The 21,933-nt window shown below is 48.5% G+C and overlaps 2 protein-coding genes across 9 annotated transcripts in view; one reads left to right on the top strand and one right to left on the bottom strand.

Annotated features, from left to right (window-relative positions):
- The window catches only part of GFOD2 (Gfo/Idh/MocA-like oxidoreductase domain containing 2), a 37,514-nt gene extending 21,913 nt beyond the window's left edge, over window positions 1-15,601 (top strand). For 3 of the 8 annotated variants that reach the window (XM_067719904.1, XM_067719907.1, XM_067719906.1), the window contains exons 2-5: window positions 1,807-1,893; window positions 5,096-5,441; window positions 14,042-14,936; window positions 15,034-15,601. In XM_067719904.1, coding sequence (XP_067576005.1) covers window positions 5,183-5,441; window positions 14,042-14,936; window positions 15,034-15,124 — 1,245 coding nt within the window. In that variant the 5' untranslated portion in view covers window positions 1,807-1,893; window positions 5,096-5,182 and the 3' untranslated portion in view covers window positions 15,125-15,601. Of the gene's footprint in view, window positions 1-1,806; window positions 1,894-5,095; window positions 5,442-14,041 lie in introns of those variants that run through there. The other 5 variants (XM_067719905.1, XM_067719908.1, XM_067719909.1 and 2 more) reach the window with 3 other exon arrangements.
- Window positions 15,602-20,238: 4,637 nt separating this feature from the next.
- On the bottom strand, window positions 20,239-21,875 carry C20H16orf86 (chromosome 20 C16orf86 homolog). The gene is given in 4 exon segments (XM_067719919.1): window positions 20,239-20,648; window positions 20,752-20,999; window positions 21,332-21,561; window positions 21,771-21,875. Coding segments are annotated over 4 exon segments (993 nt in total).
- Between the last annotated feature and the right edge of the window lie 58 nt (window positions 21,876-21,933).

The raw sequence follows: 21,933 nt of genomic DNA, 5'->3' as shown, positions 1-21,933 counted from the left end.
GAGAGGCCACGGACATTATTCACCATCAGAAAGAAAGATGGGACTTCCCTGGCAGTCCAGTGGTTAAGACTCTGTGCTTCCAATGCAGGGAGCACGGGTTCGATCCCCGTTTGGGGAACTAAGATCCCACGTAAGCTAGAACCCAATGGTAGAAATGGTAGAGTGCAGGGAACAAGCCAAGCTCCACAGCCCAGAGAGTAGAGACAGGAGGAGGCAGGAAGCTGACAGGGGTCTGGAGTTAGAGGCAGCTCAAGTCATGCTTATGTCCGTGGTTCACAAAGGCACAGGTGTCCTTCAGGTAGGATCAAGCAGTACCGTAGGATGCTGTACTGTGGGCTCTACAGGCAAACCAACCCGTAACAGAGATGTATACTTCGCACAGTACAGTTGTATCTACGGTAGAAGCAAAAGAGAAGCTGGATCTGAAAATGAAATTAAGAAAACAATTCCATTTACTATAGCATCAAATAAAATAAAATACTTAGAAATAAATTTAACATAAAAGTACTAACTTATACTCTAAAAACTACAAAACATTGTTGAAAGAAAGTAGACATCCCATGTTCATGAATCAGAAAACTTAATATTGTTAAGGTGACAACAGTCCCCAAACTGATCTACAGATTCAAAGCAATCTCTACCAAAATCCCAGATTGACAAACTGATCCTAAAATTTATAGGAAAATACAAGGGTCCCATAATAGCCAAAATATTTAAAAAGAACAAAGTTAGAAGACTCACACTTACTGATTTCAGAACTTACTATAAGTTCAGGACAGATGTATAGACCAATGGAATAAAATTGAGAGTCCATAAATAAACCCATACATTTATGATCAACTGATTTTCGGTAAAGGTGCCAAGGTCATTCTGGGGGAAAGACTAGTCTCTTCAACAAATGGGGCTGGAACAACTAAATAACCAAATATAGAAGAATAAAGTTAATTAGTATACCGGGGACTTCCAAGTCTGCAGCACAAGCCCAGCTTTCTCTCCAGAGCTTCACACCCATCTATTCTAAGCTCCACAAAACCCACATGACCAAACCTGAACAGAAGCAATAAAGTAAGATGGTGAGAACATCTTACTTTACTGTACCTCCGAATTCCTTCCTTTCCCCCATCCCCTAATTTACCTTCTGTCTCCAAGGATTTGCCTGTTCTGAACATTTTATATAAATGGAATCATATGTGGCCTTCTGTGACTAGCTTCTTTCACTTAGCATGATGTTTTCAAGGTTCATCTGTGTTGTAGCTTGTATCAGTACTTCATTACTTGTTGTGGCTGAATAGTACTACTTTGTATGGCTAGACCAGATTTTGTTTACCGATTCAGCCGTTGATGGACATTTGGGTTGTTTCTACTTTTTGGCTATTATGATTAATTCTCCTGTGAACATTCGTGTACAAATTTATATGTTAATATGATCTAAAAGGGGCTCAATAAACAACTATTCCCCACTGTTTAATTCTCCCAGAAAGAAAAAATACACTCATCATCTGTTACTCTGAAGCCATTGTTTTCATCTTGAGTAACTGTCTCCCCAACTTTTAACTGGTTTATAGCTAGTAATTTTACAGGGCGTTCTTCTTACTAGGTTATCTAGGTAAGTGTTTTGAAACTCATCTCTTTTGGAGATAACCCTTGAAAGTGACCCTACCCAAAGCTAGACCTGTCTTGAGACTTCTGGATCTTGCAGGGCCTTGTAAGTCATACTAAAGCATCTGGACTTCATACTGAGTCCAATGGGAAGTCACTGACGTGTTTAAAAAGGAAGGGAGTGATGTGATTCCGTTTGCATTGTAGAAAGATCTCTGCAGTATGAGGAATGGATGAAGGAAGGAAAGAATGGAAGCAAGAGAGATCAAGTAGAAGGTTGTTGCAGTCATCCAGGTGAGTGGTGCTGGGGGTTAGACTAGGGCAATGGCAGAGGGGATATCAAAGAAGGGGTAGATTTAAGACATAATAAAGAGGGAGGATCAACAAGACTTGATGATGAGTTACCTGTACAGGTAAGGGAATAAAGAGATTGTGATGCTGGCCAGCTTTCTGAGTTGAGGAACTGAGTTGATGATGGTGACATACCAAGAGACAGAGAATACAGGAAGAAAATGTTTGAGGAAAGGTTTATGATAATTATTAAATGCTGACTGTATACTAGATACTTCACTGGGCACTTACAACCGGACCTCATTTAATCTTCAAAAAACCCCAGGAGCTAAACAGCATTAGACCTGCTTTTCCCATGAAAAACATTGCATTCAGCTAGGAAGTGGTGAGGCCAGAATTTGAACCCAGATGTCCTGGATGCCTTCACTTTGTGTGTTCTCATCATCTTACTTTACTGCTTCTGTTCAGGTTTGGTCGTGTGGGTTTTGTGGAGCTTAGAATATATGGGTGTGAGGCTCTGGAGAGAAAGCTGGGCTTGTGCTGCAGACTTGGAAGTCACTGGTATACTAATTAAAGCCTGGGACATGAGTAGGAAAAAGAATATGTGGAGCAAGAAGAGAAGAGGACACCTCTGACAGAACCTCAAGAAGCTCAACATTGAAGGAGCTGAGGATAAGAGCAGGGGAGCCTGAAAGTAGTGCTCAGAAATGACCAGAAAGGTGGGGGGATGGCATGGATGGGGAAGGAAGAGATGTCTATGTCGCTAGTGCTCACAGTTGGGGAAGGAGGTAGTTAATTATTATGGATTTACAAAAGGAATGCCATGTCTCCATTAAACTGACAAATAGGTTGACTGATCTGTGAGGAGGTGCAAGTAAAGCAATGTTACGTGGATAAAAGTAGAACAGCATTTGGATATCCAACATTTGGATACAACTTTTTAAAAATTGTGATTTGCAGAAAGTAGTCAGATTTTTTTAAAAGATAGACTTTTTTTAAAAGTTAGACTAAGGGACTGTAAGGTGTTTATAAAATTATTATTTAAAATGGTACAGGACCTTGGGAGTTCCCTGGCGGTCTAGTGGTTAGGACTTGGCACTTCAACTGCCGTGGGCCCGGGTTCAATCCCTGGTCGCAGAACTAAGATCCCACAAGCTGCGTGGCTTGGCCTAAATAAATAAGTTAATTAATTAAAAATAAAGTAACTAAATAAAATGGTACAGGACCTGTGGAAAACAGTATGGCAGTTCCTCATAAAATTAAAAACAGATTTACCATATGATCCAGCAATTCCACCTCTGGGTATATACCCAAAAGAATTGGAAGCAGAGTCTGGAAGAAGTATTTGTACACCCATGTTCATAACAGCATTATTCATAGTAGCTAAGATGTGGAAGCTATCCAGGTGTTCATGTACAGATGAATGCGTAAGCAAAATGTGGTATATACATACAATGGAATATTATTCAACCTCAAAAAGGGAGGAAATTCTGACATAAGCTACACCATGGATGAACCTTGAGGACATGCTAAGTGAAATAAGCCAGTCACAAAAGGACAAATGCTATAGGATTCCACTTATATAAGGTACCTACAGTAGTCAGATTCATAGAGACATGGTGGTTGCCAGGGGCTGGGGGGAGGGGTTGAAATGAGAAGTTATTGTTTAACGGGGACAGAGTTTCAGTTTTGCAATGTGAAAAGAGTTTTGGAAGTAGATGATGGTGATGGTTACACAACGGTATGAATGTACGTAATACCACTGAGCTGTACACTTAAAAATGGTTAAGGTAGTAAATTTTATGTGTATTTTACCACAGTAAAATAAGAACCAAAAAAAAAAAGTGATGGTGACATAGCCTCATCCCTACAGTCTGATTCAGTGGGTCTGGGGTCACCAGTGACTCTATACACAGCTAGTGTGAGGACCACTGGTTTAGCTGAGGGAGTGCTGTGTGGAGAAACCTGAACCCTGCACACACCTAAATCTCACTGTGGTTTCCAAGCAGACTTTTGTTTGGTCTCGTTCTTTATTTCATTTTATAAACCCTTGTGATCAGAAGGAAGAACTCCATAATAAGTAAGAAACATTCATTGTAGAAAATTTAGCAAAGTTCAGAAAACAAAAATCATCCACAATCCCATCAATGTGAGTAATAATTATTAAATTCAGGTCCTTCTGTTATGTCCTCTGTATGGAGTATGGTTATTGATAGAGATATCCTTTATAGTCTCATACATATATACACCTTTTGTGCTTTTTCTGGTTTTGTTTTAAACGAAATTGTTATCATCCTTCACATACTGTTTTCTGTCTTTTCAGTGAATACATGGTGATGTCTTTCAGGTCATTGAGGGCCTTCTACTCATGATTTTCAGTGGCTCTGTAGTGTTATCAATCTAACCCACTACTGTTATTGAACATCTGTCTCATTTCCCAATTTTTCACTATCTTAGTCAACGTTAGCATGGATATTTTTATATTAAAAATTTCATTCTGGGCTTCCCTGGTGGCGCAGTGGTTAAGAATCCGCCTGCCAATGCAGCGGACACGGGTTTGATCCCTGGTCCAGGAAGATCCCACATGCCGTGGAACAACTAAGCCTGTGTGCCACAACTACCGAGCCCCACAATGAGAAGCCCGCGCACCGCAATGAAGATCCAATGCAGCCAAAAATAAACAAATTTCATTCTAAATATCCTTGTTATTGCTGCTGCTGCTGCTGCCAGTTTGGTAGTTGACATTTTTTTTGGTATTTTTGGTTTCTAGTGAACATTTTCCTATGCTTGCTACCCTTAACTTTTAAATTATAACGTGTATAGCACCTAAGTAGTTCTCTTTCATCTTTTACTGTAATATAACACTCTTCTTTTTCTTCTGTAATATAATATCATAGAATCATGAACTTGTACAAATTAAGGCCCTGGAGGTTAAATGATTTGACCAGAGTCACACCGAAAATTAAGTAACAGAACAGAAATTTGAACCTAGCTTTACTCATTTTTCATCCTTCCTCCTCCTAGTAGATAGATATTGCTAATATCCTTAAGTCTCCATGGGAGAAGCTTCTGCAGCGTTTCAGTTTGGAGCAATATTTCATTTGTCTTTTGTGGCAGAGAACTTGCTGCTTCTGAATCAGCCCAGAAAGTAGCCTCAGCTGAGTGTGCCCTCCACTAACAGTCAGTGTCCTGCTTTCTGTTCCAGGAGCCATGTGTGACCAGGACTGGGGGATGGTCGTACTCATGCTGGAGACTCTTGTGAGGAGATGAGTTGGTGAACAGAGAAGCCAGCATGAAGATGCTTCCCGGAGTGGGCGTGTTTGGGACTGGCAGCTCTGCCCGGGTTCTGGTCCCACTGCTGCGGGCAGAAGGGTTCACGGTGGAGGCCCTGTGGGGGAAGACTGAGGAGGAGGCGAAGCAGCTTGCCGAGGAGATGAACATCACCTTCTACACCAGCCGGACCGATGACGTCTTGCTGCATCAAGACGTGGATCTGGTGTGCATCAATATCCCCCCTCCGCTTACCCGACAGATATCTGTGAAGGCTCTAGGTACGGACAGTCAGGCCATAGCAAGGGCAGAGTGCGCCTCCCTCTCGGTGGTCCTTGAGTGACACTGCTCTCCTCTGGGCCTGGGTGGTCCTTTTTGGGCCTGGGTCTGGGACAACACTCATCCCTGAAGCAGTGCCGAGGGAGGGCACGTTGGGAGGCCTTATGGCTGGGAGAGGAAATGCTCCAGTGGCTGGGAGACATGCAGCGTTCCCCACCTCCAATAAGTAAATCCCTGAGCAAAAATTAAGCAAATGTCTTTCGAGTTGGCCTGTCACAGGGGTTAGAGATTATTACATTTCAGGCATTGTAAAGTTTGCCTCTGTGAAGTCAGAGTTCAAAGACCTGGGCACTGGGGAATTGGCTGTGATTGATGCATTTGTTCTTCCATTTCTGTGGCCCGCAGCACCACAGAAAGGAGAAGAGGATGTGTATGAAGGCTGCCATTTCTCATATTTTGTCAGTCCTTGACTAGATTGAGCACACACCCTTCCCGCCAAGCTTTGCCATTTTGTATGCCAGAGGGTGGGAAGGCTCTCTGACAGCGCTGGGTTTCCCTGACAGGATCCACAGATCAGCCTGCTCACATCTCTGCTCCCTCCGGAAATAGTTTGCTCGGCCACCTCCTGCCCCTGGCTGGGCATGGCTTGGTGCGCCGTTCTCCTGCAGTTCCTGTTGGGCTTCTCTTTCCTGTCAACTGTAGAAAAATTATTCTCTTTGTCTTATATAGGAATCAGAATCTAATTCAATAGGAAAACAAACCAGTAAACATTCATCCAGCAGTTTTTTTAAAAATGTCTCCTGTGTGCTAGGCACTGTCCTGATGTCGTTCTTGACATTCAGAACAGTGTTGGATTGGAGCTGTCTCTGCTTTCAGATTTCACAGTCCAGTTGAAGAGACTAGAAGTTACACACATTGCAAGGTAAATGAGAAAAGACTTAAGTAACAATTCAGGTAGCATATAATTAATTGACAGAGTAATTGTTTTATGTAAGGTGATGGGAGCCAGGTGTCTCTCTGATGCAGTCAGAGATCTGTGGGTCCAGGAACTGATATGCCGTGAGGCTGACCGCCACTCCTTCTGGCCACTACCATGGTGGAGGGTCCAGGGCTCTGCTGCTTGTCTCTCCCGTAGTCTGAGGATAAGAGGGTGTCTGTCACCTCTAGCCCAGTGGGTTGGAGAGGATAAGTGTTCATTGAAGTGAGCAGGAATAGCAGTCTGTCTGGTTGTTGATTTAGGGCATGTAAGTTTTGCCCAAAAATTATAGATGGTTTGTCTTTTTCCAGAGACCTCCCTCTGAGGATGTGTGACATTGGAGCTATTCACTGGCCCTAGATTTTTAGGGCAGATAATGCTCCCAGATTGGGTTTAGAAGTAGACTTAAGCCAACACTTTAACAGAGGGCTGGTTCAAGGGAATCAAGCTACCATGGTCACTTGACTTCTCACCATTCCTTGTGGCATGAATGCAGGTTGGTGAGGCCGGGTGTGTGCAGAGGCAGAGTGCTAGAGACTCTGGTCGCCTTCTTGAACTTTAGGGTCCTCACAGAGGCCATTTCTGAGCTGTGTAAGAAGAAAGAGGAGTTCTTTGGGCCCAAGCCTGCTGTTTTCCTGGTACAGGAAAACATTGGACTTTGGGCCATTTAATATAAACAGGAAGGACAGGGATGACCAGAAGCTTCTGGGGTCTTGTATCCCAGCCCTCAGTGAAGTAAGGCCATCAGCCTTCTCTCCACATCTCTGTTGTCAGGAAGGAGGAGGGTATGAATGAGGGTCTTTGGTCTGTTCTTGCAGGTACATGACCACAGGGCCAATTTGGTTGGGCTGGGAGAGCCCTTGTCAGCTGGACCTGCCCTCAGGCACTGCCCACTTAGGCCCCAAAGGAGTCACTGAGCCTGTTGTGACCATGAAGTTGACTCCCTGTGTGCTTTCTTTCTTTTTTTTTTTTTTTTAAGTGAGAATTCTGTCTTAATTTTAACTTATATGGAAGAGGGCATGAGAACTCCTCCAGTTTTCCCAAATGACTTGGTGTGAGTACATGAACTGCTGTAGGTAGAGCACCAAACTGACCTTGACATCAGACCCCACTTCTGACCCTATTTCTGTCCCTCTCAACCTGTGTGGGCCCCTGTGAAATGAGGGTATCATTCAGCCTTTCCAGCATGATATATGACTGCCTCCGAGTACTGACCAAGAAAGACACTGGCATCACATTACAAGGGAAAGCCAGGCTTTCCTGTTGTCCCACATGGAACAGCAGATTTGTTTAAATTAAATTCACATCAAAAATAAATGGTAGGCATCTCTTCTGGATGTTCGTTAGGTAAGTGTTCACTGAGTTGAATGTAGCTTAGAAATGGAACTAAGCGTTCTGAGTCATCTCAAATGTGAAACACTGTTCTGTAGGTTGGAGGACTATATATGCATATATCTTTATAAATATAAATTTATTTATTTATGGCCGCATTGGGTCTTCGTTGCTGCGCGTGAGCTTTCTCTAGTTGCACTGCGCGGGCTTCTCATTGTGGTGGCTTCTCTTGTTGTGGAGCACGGGCTCTAGGTGCATGGGCTTCAGTAGTTGCGGCACGCGGGGTCAGTAGTTGTGGCTCGTGGACTCTAGAGCACAGGCTCAGTAGTTGTGGCGCACACGCTTAGTTGCTCTGTGACATGTGGGATCTTCCTGGACCAGGGCTCAAACCCGTGTCTCCTGCATTGGCAGGCAGATTCTTAACCACTTTGCCACCAGGGAAGTCCCTGGAGGACTGTATTTAAATTAATGCCTCAAAAGCATGACCCATTCTTTCCTCCTGTAATGTAAAGCTCTGGAAGGAGCTCCTTCTTGGACCTCCCTCCCACCCCCACCCCCCCATCCCACCCATCTAGCTCATCACAGAGTACCGAGCTGAGCTCCCTGTGCTATACCACAGGTTCCCACTAGCTATCTGGTTTACACATGGTAGTGTACTTATGTCAAACCTAATCTCCCAATTCATCCCATCCTCTCCTTCCCCCACTGTGTCCACACATCTGTTCTTTATGCATCTCTGTTCCTGCGCTGCAAATAGGTTCATCTGTACCATTTTTCTAGATTCCACATGTATGCATTAATATACAATATTTGGTTTTCTCTCTGACTTACTTCACACTGTATGACAGTCTAGGTCCATCCACGTCTCTACAAATGACCGTATTCTGTTCTTTATTATGGCTGAGTAATATTCCATTGTATACAATGTACCACATCTTCTCTATCCATTCATCTGTCGATGGACACTTAGGTTGTTTCCAGGTCCTAGCTATTGTAAACAGTGCTGCAATGAACATTGGGGTACATGTGTCTTTTTGAATTATGGTTTTATCAGGATCTTATTTTCTACTTTTGTTTGACTTTTCATTTTCTTCCACCTCAGATTTCATCCGTGTGGCTTTCCCATGAATTCCTTAAAGGAGAGGGAGGGACTCTAATGTTTTATTTCTCAATTTAGAAGTGGTTCAGAAAAATTTTACTGTACAAAGTGCCCCACCATTTTTGCCATGTTGAATGTTTTCTTAAATCTGTCACTAAAAGGTAAGTTTCTGTGCCCAGTTCTTGGCACTTGTGTGCTTCATTAGAAAAATGCTGGGTTTGCCAATCCTTTCCCCATGGGCTCTTAAGATAACAAGGGATCATTCCTCAAGCAGCCTGACCCAGAAAATATAATCCCAAGAACACCAGTCCCTTGGGATGCCTTCCCTGACCCCCCAGTCCAGATCAGGTCCCTGCTATATCTTTCATATTAACATTAATATCATCTTCATTGCATTTATCACAAGTGCAATTCTACTTGTATTCATAGGATAATTTGATTAATGGCTTTCTCTCCCACTAAACTGTAAGTTGTCTGAAAGTAGAGATCATGCCTGATGTTGTGTCCTCTGAGCTTAGCACAGGGCCTGGCACACTGGTTGAATGGAAGTGTTCACAAATTCTACCTGTGCAAGCCCAGTCTGCTGGTGTGACTCAGGGAGCTGACAGGGGCTTGTGACCCAGGAGAGACTGGGCTGTGGGCAGCAGTGATTCTGTCCGGTGGCTATCAAACTTTCTTTTCTAAGTAGCAGAACATTCTTTGTTAAAAAAAAAAAAAAAAGGCAGAATCCATGGATTTTGTAAAACATAAAAGTGTTGATTTTTCTGGGGCTGCTTCTCTTCCCTGCTGTTTGAAATCATTTGTCTAGTCCCACACCTCTAAAGAGGGAAACAGCAGTGTTGTCCCAGAGCTGTGAACCTGTGGTGCGTTACTAAGGAACAAAGAGGTGGTTTGGGGCAGCTTCTCAGGGCACTTTACTCCTAGGTCGTCTGGGGAGCATGAGCTGGAGAGAGGTTTGCAGTCTGGAACTTGTTCAGCCTCCAGAAGATCTGAGCTAATGGCACTCGGCATCCATGCTTTCCCCATTCCCTGGAGACAAAAGTGGTTTTCAGCTTCTCTAATATCTCGTTGATTTCCTAACAGGAAAGCTAGATAAACTTAAATAAACATGTCTTTCAAGGCAACGCCACTCTTCCTAAAGGTACAGGACCTGTGCAGCTGGCCTGTAGGAGCCTGGTTTAACTCAAGATGGCCTTTAGCTCCCACACTAGTAATACTACTGGGTCCCAAGTTCAAAAGCTCTCTTACTGTTCAGGCTCAAGAAGGAAGGCCTCTTCCCCTTCCCTGACCTCTCGTGGCATGAAGTAAATATTACTTACTCTAGTTTTATCACCACCAAACTCTCAACAGCCGCAGGAGTCCTTTTCCTCCCAGCCCACCTCCTCTCCTCCCCACCTTGCAGTGTCCACCCCAACCCCTGCTGTGCATAGTTGTAGCAGGAAACCTCTGGGTTGGCCAGAGCTGCAGCCAAGTGGCCAAATTCTCACCCAGTGCTGTGGTTCTCCTGTCCCTAATCCTAAAATCCCACAAGTGTGGGGAAGCATTGGAGACCCTCCAAGAGCAGATAGTGATAGCAGTTAGGTGCTACTCTCCTTGTAGGGCCCCGCTCCAGCTCTGGACCCCTGTGCAAGGACCTCTCCCCTTGCCTTGTCCCCCTGCCCTTTCCACACTGCTCCCCGCCTTGGGCATGTAACGCTTGGCTAGCTGTTCTGTTGTCCTGCCAGTACCTGTTGTAAAGCTTTCATTACTGTTTAGAGAAGAGCAGGAGGTTTCAAGAGTTTTGTAAAGTGAAGAGATTGAATTGGGTCATAGGCTACACATGTGTTCCTCCTTGCCGCAGCACTGAGCTTCGTAACACTGGGAGTTCATGCCCGAGAATCCCATATGTGCAGATGGCAAATGCTCTGTGGGGTTCTTGAGGGTCAGGGTGGCAGGGGAGAGGGTAGAAAGTGAGGGGAGCTTGGAAGGATTGGCCAAAGGCACCAGATTATCTCCTGTGGGCTTTGTCAGGATGTGAGCTTCCGAAGGACTGGTCTGGGCCTAACTCTATGAGAGGTCTGATAAAAAGCACATAGAATGAGAAAACTCATCTATGTTCATGTTGATCTTTAAACTTCTTTTTAAAAATTAAATTTTCAAAATATTGAACATTGATATTATTGGCCTGGAAATGTAGCTTCTGTGTGAGTCTTAAAATCTGAGTCACAGTGGACCCTTTTTTTTCCTGTATTTATGACGTCTGCCGGGTCTCTCTCATGGTGATGGTTATAAAATGTACCGGTGACAGAGCTGTGCTGGGCTGAGCACTTTACATATACTGCCTCACTTGACTTACTGTTCTACCCTGCATGGTAGATGGGACTCTCCTTTTACAGTGTAGTAAACCAAAGCCCAGAGAGGTTTAGAAATGTCCCAGGTCATGCAGCAACCAAGCGAGAGAACCAGAATTTGAATCCCAGAGTGGCTCCAAAGCTCGAGTTTGGCACCAATAAATGGCCCTTTCTGAGCAGCCAGCTGTCCTGGGGCCCCATTGTTTCTGTTGCAAGGTGGCCAGACAAGTTCCCCTCCTGAGCCTGTGTGAACAGAATCCATCAGAAGAAGCTACACCCAGGGACTTTCCTGGTGGTCCAGTGGGTGGGACTCTGCGCTCGCATCGTGGGGGGCCCAGGTTCAATCCTTGGTTAGGGAACTAGATCCTGCATGCCGCAACTAAGAGTTCACATGCTGCGACTAAGAATTCCACATGCTGCAACTAAAAAAAAAGATCCCGCAGGCCACAACGAGGATCCTGTGTGCGCAACTGGGACCCAGCGCAGCCTAAATTAATAAATAAATATTTTTTATTTATTAAAATAAAAAATTAAATAAAAATGTAAAAAAGAAGAAGCCGGACTTCCCTGGTGGTGCAGTGGTAAAGAATCCGCCTACCAGTGCAGGGGACATGGGTTTGAGCCCTGGTCCCGGAGGATCCCACATGCCGTGGAGCAACTAAGCCCGTGTGCCACAACTACTGAGCCTGCGCTCTAGAGCCCGCGAGCCACAACTACTGATGCCTGTGCGCCTAGAGCCCGTGCTCCGCAACAAGAGAAGCCACCACAATGAGAAGCCCACGCACCGCAACGAAGAGTAGCCCCTGCTCGCTGCAACTGGAGAAAGCCCATGTGCAGCAACAAAGACCCAACGCAGCCAAAAATAAATAAATAAATAAATAAATAAAATGTATTAAAAAAAAAGAAAAAAGACTGAGGGAGACCAGTTAAGTTACCATTGCAATAATCCAGGCAAAAAAGTGTGGTGACTTGGATGAGGAAGGTGGCACTGGTGGTAGTGGGAACTGGTGAGATCCTGGATGTAGTTTGAAAGCTAAGCCAACAGGATTTACTGATGATTGAAAGTGGGATGGATGTGAGTGACATCCGTGATTCTGGCTTGAGAAACGGGGAGAAATGAATCGCCATTGACTGAGATGGAGAAAACTCAGGGAAGGGAGTATCAAGAGCTCAGTTTGGGATTCCAACCCTAAACCTACCCCACCACCTTGAATGTCTTTGTGAGTGAGCTACCAATTATCTATCCAATTTCCTACATTTCTTATCGACCCTGTGTAAACCCTCCAACCTGTTTCCTGGTGTGCACTCAGGACTTTAGGAATCCCAGCCGTTTCCTCAGTGCCTTTGCACATGCAGTTTCCTGCCTGGGTGTCCTTTCCCCCTTATGCTCCCTGGAACATTTGCTTCCTTAAAGATCCCTGGCGGCACTCCCCCATGAAGTCTTCCCTTATTCTGCCATCTGTACCAGACCCTTGAGCTTGTTCCCTCAAGAAGCCCATGACTTCTTGGGTGAATTGAGGTCGTGGAATTTGAGTTGCACCCCAAGGGCAGTGTCTGTGGAATGAGTAATGGAATAACTGGATGTCTTCACCCTTCCCTAGCTTGCTGTACCCCCAAACCTGTGTGTGTCCAGTCCATACGACTTCTTGGGCTTTGTAAGTTTTCTGTTGAAGATACTAGCATAAGACTTTCTTCTGCTTGAACCATCCCAAGCTCACAGGAATACTCCAGGAGTTGGTGTCTTTTGGCTTTTCGTACCCTCATGAGCTTTCATCTCATGATGTGGAGGAGTGTTGATCCCTTCCTTTTCCTCGTGTGGGAGCTGCTCAGTCCTCTTGGTCTCTCTCTTCAGGGCTTTGTCTAGCTTTGTTTTGCTCTCTGGGTGCATTCCAGCTGCGATGTACTCAGAACAGGCATGAGACAGAAAGGATGTTTTCTCTCCCTTTCCCCTCCTACTGGAGCCAAGCATTTTCGGGCCTTATGACTACACTAACTTGTTGAACCAGTGTTTTCAGAGGACAATCTGCGAGGAATCTTGAGCCCTTTCTGCAGTTACAACTGAGAGTGCCAAGCTCATCCCCTAGAATATAGATTTGATTTTCTTACCCCAAGCTGATGATCTAATAAATGCATAAAGGTACATAAGCATGTCCAAGAAGCATGTCCACCTCTCCAGCCCACTTGTATTAGGCAGTGTTCTTGAGATAAACAGAACCAGGAGGATGTATATTGAGAGAGGGAGGTAGAGATTTATTTTCTAAAAACTGATTCATGCTATTGTAGGAGCTGACAGATCTGAAATCTGCAGAGCAAATCTGAGTTCCAGCAAGAGGTGATGTTGCAGACTTGAGTCTGAAGGCAGTCTGGAGGCAGAATTCCTTCCTCTTCAGGGAACTTCAGTCTTTTTTCTCAAGGTCTTCATCTGATGAGTTGAGGCCTACCCACATTATGGAGGGTAATCAGCTCTACTCAAAGTCTACTGGTTTAAATGTTAATCAGATCTAAAGATATCTTCCCAGCAGTGTCTAGACTAGTATTCGATGGGCACCATAACCTAACCAAGTTGACACATAAAATTAACCTTGTACCACCTCTCTACCTCCCACTCCTGGTTTGCACCTTCTGCCTCTACTCCTTTCATTTTTCCTTTAAGAACTTGCTTCTCTTTCTCGAGCCCATAATTCTTTCTCTAGTCCCAGTCACTGGGTACTGTTTTCATCCAAGCTGATCACCTTTCCTCTTGTCCCAGGTCACCACCTGGTCTCAGGCAGCTTTCCTGAGTCACCTGCCTTCCAGAAATGGGTTTTCTTTTCCCAGTGTAAACCCCTTGGGACTTTGAGATTTCCTGCTGTGTTTTATTCTCAGGCATTGGGAAGAATGTGGTTTGTGAGAAGGCAGCAACCTCGGTGGATGCCTTCCGGATGGTGACAGCCTCGCGCTACTACCCACAGCTGATGAGCCTGGTGGGGAACGTGCTGCGCTTCCTGCCTGCCTTCGTGCGCATGAAGCAGCTGATTGCCGAGCACTACGTGGGTGCAGTGATGATCTGTGATGCCCGCGTCTACTCGGGCAGCCTGCTCAGCCCCAACTACGGCTGGATCTGTGATGAGCTCATGGGCGGTGGGGGCCTGCACACCATGGGCACCTACATTGTGGACCTGCTGACCCACCTGACTGGCCAGAAAGCCGAGAAGGTACATGGGCTGCTCAAGACCTTTGTGAGGCAGAATGCAGCCATCCGTGGCATCCGGCATGTCACCAGCGATGACTTCTGTTTCTTCCAGATGCTTATGGGTGGGGGTGTGTGCAGCACAGTAACACTCAACTTCAACATGCCAGGCGCCTTTGTGCACGAGGTCATGGTGGTGGGCTCTGCGGGACGCCTTGTTGCCCGGGGAGCTGACCTCTACGGGCAGAAGAACTCTGCCACACAAGAGGAGCTGCTGCTGAGGGACTCGCTGGCTGTGGGCACGGGGCTCCCCGAGCAGGGGCCCCAGGATGTCCCGCTGCTTTACCTGAAGGGCATGGTCTACATGGTGCAGGCCCTGCGCCAGTCCTTCCAGGGGCAGGGGGACCGCCGCACGTGGGACCATACCCCCGTCTCCATGGCCGCCTCATTCGAGGATGGGCTCTACATGCAGAGCGTGGTGGATGCCATCAAACGGTCGAGCCGATCCGGGGAGTGGGAGGCTGTGGAGGTGCTGACGGAGGAGCCTGACGCCAACCAGAACCTGTGTGAGGCGCTCCAGCGGAATAACCTGTGAGCCTGCACGTGGGCTCCCTGCCACGGGGCAAAGGGTGAGGGAGGAGCTGTGATGGGAGGGCTTGGTTATAGCACAGTGTCTTTCATTTGATAGGTCAACTTGGGCAGAGTTGAATTCGGGTGAATCTGAAGGTGGCCCCAGGAGAACGCCCCCTCCAGTGCTCATTTACTCCTCAGACTGGTGAGGCGGTGCCGTTCCTATTGCCATGGCTGAGAGGGCCGGCACACTGCACAGGGCGGAGCTGCCCCCAGTGTGTGAGCAGTTCCAGCAAAGGCTTGACTTGGGGGCTTCATCAGCCTATTTGTGGTCTTAACTGGATGAGAAAGCACAGCAAGGAGCCAGCTTGGCTTGATTCCTCAGGCCTGAGGAGAAATGACAAGAGGCCTTGTTTCCATGCCCGTCCTGGGCTGGGGCATCTCAGGAATGGTGAGGGCAGGAAGTCATCCCTCAGGGATCTGCACCTGCCCTCGCTCCCATGTGACCAAGCCCTTCCGGCCTGCAGGCTGCCCCTTCCCTGGCGGGGAGGAGGGGTTCTGTAGTAGATGAGCTCTCAGGGGCTGTTGACCTAGGGCAGAGGGCCCCTGAGTTGGCAGAGAGGAGACAAGGGAGAGCTCTGGGACATCTGATAAATGTTAATAAATCAGAAAGTCTGACACTGTGACATGTGGTTGTTGGTTGTTTGTTTGGTAGATTGGGTTTCTTTAATAATGAAAGGCTTGTTGATTGTTGTAGATTTGTTTCTATTTTTCTCTTTCCTTGTGGCTCTATGGCAGCCCTGACCTGCTCTGGATCCTTCACTATCTAGCGGGACACACAGGCTCCTACCACTGTCTGCCCTCATCTCCTGGCTTATTCCTTGCAGCTGAATCCCTCTGGAGCCCTCCAAGAAGTCTTTCCTCAGCAAACAGGACTTAAGACTTCAGGGGGCCAATCAGGCCTGACGTTTAAGGGGAGATAGTGGGAGAGTTCGAGGTCTCCCTGGGCTGGAGGTCAGGAAGGGTTCTGTTCTTGAAACCAAGGGGTTGGCTCCAGAGGAGCCCTGGGAGAGGAGGGGTGAGGAGTGGCCCCAGGGAGGCTAGACGGGGTGAACTGGAGGAAGGCGCTGCCCCTCGGAAGCATTGTAGCCGGGGTGTAGCCGAGCACTGCCTGGCCTAGCCAGCCAGTCTCCAGCTCTGCTTTTACTAACCTGTTCTCCCCACAGGAAGAGGCTTTTAACCCTGTCAGTCAGAGGCAGGTGGGGCAGGACGGTGGGAAAGGACACATCGACTCCTTTGTTCCTCTGCCAGAATTAAGTCTGGACCAGACTTTCCCCTTCTCTAAGCTTCCCTCTTTCTGGCCTGCTGTGGACTCCTCACCAGAAAGAGAGAGGCTCAGAGAGGGCTCCCTCTTCCTCCTGGCACCCTTTATAGGAGTCACCAGGCCTATTTTCCTGTATTGTCCTGGTTTCAGACCTTGTCTTTGTGAGGTAAAATAACAGTGGCTAGTGTTGGGGTGTACTTACTGCATATTGGGGCCCCAGGGATAGATGGTTCACTTGTATTATTCTATTTAATATCCAAACCACTCTACGAGGTACTACTATTAATATTCCCGTTATTCAGAGCAGAGAGGGGCAAAGTTACTTGCCTCCTGTAAGTTATAAGTGACAGAGCTAGGAGCCTGGTCAGGGTCCTCTTACTACAGAGCCTGACCCTGAACTATTCCTTCCTTAGTGCCTGTGGCATCTCAGACTCTTGAGTGCCCAGGCATTGCCCTTCCCCGCTCGGGTCCTCATCCAGGTTACATTCCTCTCTACAGCAGGAATCTCAGCCTGGCCTGAACTAGTAGGTGGACTGTAGAAAGAACCCCACCAGGCAGGATGCTGGTAGAGGTGAAGGAGGAGAAGCTGCTCCCTTCCTCCCGGCTCAGCTCCAGGTCATCCTTCTGTGTGTTAACAGGATGTTGAGATTCCCCCCTAAATTTGGGTATTGACCAAGAAAGCACATGCATCCATTGCATCCGACTCAGATGCTCTTACTTAAGAAAGGGCCATGTTATTGACCCACAGTGGCACTTAGGTTTTATAGGACTGCAATAAAACCTCTGGTTTACAAAGATGGATTCCGACCAAGTCCTGGGGCCGACTGTACATGGGCTTAGGGAAGAGCTACTCTTGAGGACCCAGGTCCTCTGTTGGTACTCTGCAGAACCTAGGTCCATGGCCATCCCTCAGACATCTTTACCATCTTGTATCTCTTGGATTGGTGTGGGGGAGGAGAGGTACCATGAAGTGGCCCAGATGCCTGTTCCCAAGGAAGCCAGCAGGGTTCTGGTTCCCAGAGGTGACAGTCAACTGGTTCCAGGCTTGTCCTGCAGCTCCCCCTCCTGGAGGAAGTCAGCATCACCTTCCAGGACCTGTTTCCCAAATCTCAGGATCTTCCTTGGGTCAAAATAAAGTTTTTCCAAGCCAATGAAAAGGCAGTTAGCTTTTCCTCTCTCTTACAGCAAGCAGAAGAGAGCTTCCAGAATACCTTTTGCTTATTTTCCAACCCCCAACCAAATCTAGGCCTCGCACTCACCCAGACAATGGCAGCAGCCTCCTCACCTCCCTATCGCCAGTCTTTCCCTTCCTTATTCGGCCCTTCACGCTGATGCCCAAGCAACCTCTCCAAAACGTCAGGCCAATATCCCTCGTTGCCTACACCCAGCCTGGTCTGATAGCCAGGCCTCTGCTTCAGCCATGCTAAATGGCCCTCCTACATGGGGCTGACATCTTCCACACTAGTGAGGCTTCATCCCTGGCATATCCTCTGATTGGAAGGCCACCCAACTCTCTCCTTCAGGAAGCAGCTGGAGAGCTGCCTCTTCACTCCTGGAGGCAAAGTGGCAGTCACTCCCACTACCTGTGGCGCCACAGCTCTGGTCCTCAGCCCTTCCGTTATCACGTCTCCTTGAATTATGCTGCCTTAGCATTACACACTTAGAGTGAGCTTCTAGGAGTGGTAGTGGTGTCTTGTTCCTTTCTGTGGCTACTATCACCCACCCTGCTTAGACAAGCCTGACAAGTGAGTAAGCCCTCAGGAAACAGACTGACTCTTCTGTGGTTACTGAGTATTTCCTACGTCACCTGTGAAGAAATAGGAACAGATCTTCCTTATCAGTGCTGGCCTGACCGACACCTCCAGCCCTGGAGACCACACAGAGAAAGGAGATGCTCAGCCTTCTTGGGTCAGGCCTTAGCCAGAGAGCCCCCAGTTTCAGAGATCTTCAGGGCTCAGGAAAGGGCAGGCCCTCCCTGGGCCCCAGGGTGTGGTCTCATGCAAGGCCACTCCTTTGCAGGCCTCTGCTTCCTCAGCCATAAAGTCAGGAGATCAAACTCAGTTATCTTGAAGAGCCCTCTACCTCTAAAATTCCTGGAGAATTCGTGCTCATCCCTATGGACAGCGTTTCAGTCTGCATGGTCCCTGTAGAAGTATCTCCTAGCTCAGTCAGGTCACTGCCCAGGGAGAAGTGTGGGCAAAAAAATAAATGTCCTGATCCCACGGCTTGCCCTGAGGCCTTGTCATGGGGCCAGTGAGCATCCAAGTGACCCTTAAAAGAGGGAACAGCCTGGGATTATGCCCATTTTCTTCCTATTTCCTCCATATGGGCCTGCCCACCCCCTCCCTTCCTGGATGGCCAGGCCATTCTTACAGGGGCCCCCCCATATGGTCCTGGACTTTGGATGGCCTCAGCCTTTCAGATCCTAACCTGTCCCTCTCTGCAGCTTCCTTGGCTCCCCACCTTGGTCTCCTTATCTTGGTGCCTTTCATGGGGCCCCTCTGTTAGGTGGATGCGGTGCAATGACACATGGCCTTGGGGAGTTCACAGTCTAGTCCCCGAAATAGTTATATAACCCACAGTGGTAGTAGCGTGTAGATGCTACAATGCAGGGCAATACAGCACTGGGTGCTGCCTGGCTCAGCAGGAAGCAAGGCGCCGTGAGTCTTCAAGGGTACATGTTATACTAGCCAGGTTGAGGGTGAAGAAATAAAGGCATTTTAGGCAGGGGAAGCCCCACAGGCAGAGAGGGAAGGTAAGAAAAGGTGGAGTTGGTCAGGGAATTACAGGAAGCCACTAAAAAGTTTTAAGGTAGTTGGGGTAAAACGAGCAGGGTGCTAGAGGGGTAGCAACACCATCAGGGGTTCAGGAGTGTGTAGCAGAATCATTGGGTGGGTTGGTGGGGCAAGGGCCCACCGGCAGGGAGACTAGTGAGCTCTCACCTGGAGATGACAGTGTCCCAGGCAAGGGTGCTGACGGGTGTCCGAGAGATTCTGTGTCTGAGAGGGTAGATTCACCTGCCTTCAGGCCTGATTAGCTGGCAGGAGTCAATGAGCAAAGAATAGGATGGGGTCTGGGGTGATATCAGGATTTTGGCTTGAACAACTGTGTAGATGAGAAGCAGGAAGAAAAGCAGGTTGGAGGGAGGAGAAATCCATTTAATCTGGAATTCCCTGTGTTTACGATGTCTGAGGGACATGCAAGAGGACCAGGAGGCAGCAGGATAGGGGCTTTCCAAAATGGCCAGCACTGGCCCCCTCTTCCCAGAGACCCCTGAGGATCAGGCGCCGCAGTCATCCAGTGGCTCAGCCACAGGGGTCCAAAGAGAACATTCACCTCTACCACCACCCCTTGCCTGCCAGAAAAAGGCACCAATTCCTCTGTCACCAGGGGCCACTCTGGGGGCAAAGTCTGGTCCAGCTGTGAGAGCTGCCCCTCCTGGGACAGGCAAATGAACTCTGCCACCTCAGAAGGAAGATTCCAAGTGTTGGTCCCCTCAAGGTCAGATCAACGCAGGCCCCTTCCCTGGGAGACAGGGAGTAAGGCCAAGCACCCGCTTCCCATGATGTGACAGTTCTTTTCCTTTCTCTTCCCCAAGTTCTTCCTTACCAACCGCCTTTCCATCCCCACTGTTATCTTGTCTGACCTTCAGGTTCATCTGAGGAGGTTTTAAATGCACAGAACCAGGCCCCGCCCCTGCAGATTCTGATTCATTTAGGCCTGGGGTAGTGCCCAGGAATCTATATTTCTGTCAAGTTCTTGGGCAATCCAGTTCACTCTGCTGGGGAATCCTCCACCCTTCTTCCCAGCCTCTCCCTCTTCAGGCATCTTATTTGGGGGATCACAGTCTGAGAAAAGGAAAAACGTTTATTTTTAGCAAACCCAAGATCCCAAGTAGGGGTAGGGGCAGAGTCCCCTCTTCCACCTGAGTGCCTAGGGCCATAGACTGCTGCTCTGGTTCAGGCTTGGGAGAAGGGGAGCCCCAGTGGGGCAGGACAGTCACTTGTACTGAGGAGAGGGTGGGGGTGCAAGTGGGGCAGCGCAGACACTTAGCATCTTGTTGGTGTCCACCTGAGTGGACTTGAGCATCTCAGCCTTGAGGCAACCGCTGACGCCCAGGCTGGGCAAACCCCCAGGCTCCTCGCCAGCTTCCTCTCCCAGGGGAACCAGAGTGTAGGTGGGGGTCATGAACATATTGGGGCAGGGCAAAGTGAGGCCTGAGCCCAGCTCACCTGCCATGGGCAGCAAGGCCTACAGTTGTTCCACACCTGTCTCCTTGGGGATGAGGGCCAGCTCCGACTCAGGCTTCACCTCAGCCTCGGCCTCCCTGTCCCCCTCCCGTGCCTGGTTCAGCTCAGGGTTGCAATAGTTGATGTACTGGTACAGGGGCCGCAGGCGCTGGGCCTTTCCTGCAAGGACCCGGGGCAGGGCAGGTGCTGGAGCGCCAAGCTGTGCCATGTCAGGGGTCCAGCAGGCGGGGGATAAAGGGAAGGCCCGGGGAATGCCACTCACGCTCCAGTCCTAAGGTCTCTGAGGACGCAGACACTGTGCTGGCCACCACAGGGAGCACTGGGGTTCCCACACTCTTGCGCTTCTTGGCTTTTTTGTGCTGTTTGGCAGACGGCAAGGGCTCACTCTGGCTACTCTCCCGCTCCTCCCTCTGCAGCGGCATCCCCTGTGGCAGCTCAGCTTCAGCCCTAGGATGGGCTTGGTGGCTAGGTCCTGGGAGGCTAGGGGACAAGAAGTCCTGAGGAGCCAGCCTCCAGCCTTGGCTCCTGTGCCCTGTCCTAGGGAATAGCCCTGTCTACCTACCACCCCAGGCCCAGATTCTTGTCCCTTTCCTGGTCAGTGAGGCCCGGGGCTGGACAGGGGCCAAGAGCTCATGAGTTCAGCCCCTTACAAGGCTTTGAGACTCCCTCTCTGGATGTTCCCTACATCAGAGCTCTTGAGGGACAGAAGAGGGGAGGAGTGATGGTGGTGGCAGGGGATAAGTATGTACACTGCAGGAATGCCCGATTTAGGAATCCTACGGAATCCACCCCCATTCCACCTCCCCAGCCCTTCAGCTTCTTCCCTCTGAAAGCCCCCTCACTTGACCAGCTTCCTCTTCAGACCATGACTGGTCCTCACAATGGAGGCCATAGGCCTGGGGCCTTTCTCCTCTAGTGCCTGCACCTCTGGCTTGTGCCTCTCTTCCTCCAGCTTGAGTCTTTCCTCCTGGATCTTTGGCTCTGAGACTGGCCCTGTTGGACACTTGTCTTCACCCTGGGTTTGGCAGGCTTCATGGGCTGGCACTGGGCACTGGTCTCCCATAACTGGACACTAGAGGTGACACATAGGTAACTGGTCACCATGGCCAGGCAAAGGATACAGGGATCAGCCATTAGATACCAAATACAGATGAAGGGCACCAGCCCATGCCCCTCCCAGGCTGTGGAGCCTGTCCTGGCAGTTAGGGGGTCATTGCACAGAAGCTGGTCTCCTAAAGCTCTGTGGCCAAGTGTTTGAAGGCTAGACAGCCTAATGGTCACCTCAGAATTCTGCGCATGGCCACCAGGCACCTCCGTAAGCTGTGACTGTCCCCATGCTGTTCCCTCTTGGGCCCCTGGCCGCTTCTCAGCCCCTGCTGAGGCCATGGCTGCGGAGGATCAGTGCATCCTCGACGGTTGCTTGGGGGACGTGGGGGGTGGGAGG

This window comes from Pseudorca crassidens, chromosome 20 (genome assembly GCF_039906515.1).
Source record: "Pseudorca crassidens isolate mPseCra1 chromosome 20, mPseCra1.hap1, whole genome shotgun sequence".
NCBI classification, from domain to species: domain Eukaryota; kingdom Metazoa; phylum Chordata; class Mammalia; order Artiodactyla; family Delphinidae; genus Pseudorca; species Pseudorca crassidens.
Note: the sequence above shows the minus strand (reverse complement) of the source record. Positions and strands in the feature narration are given on the sequence as shown.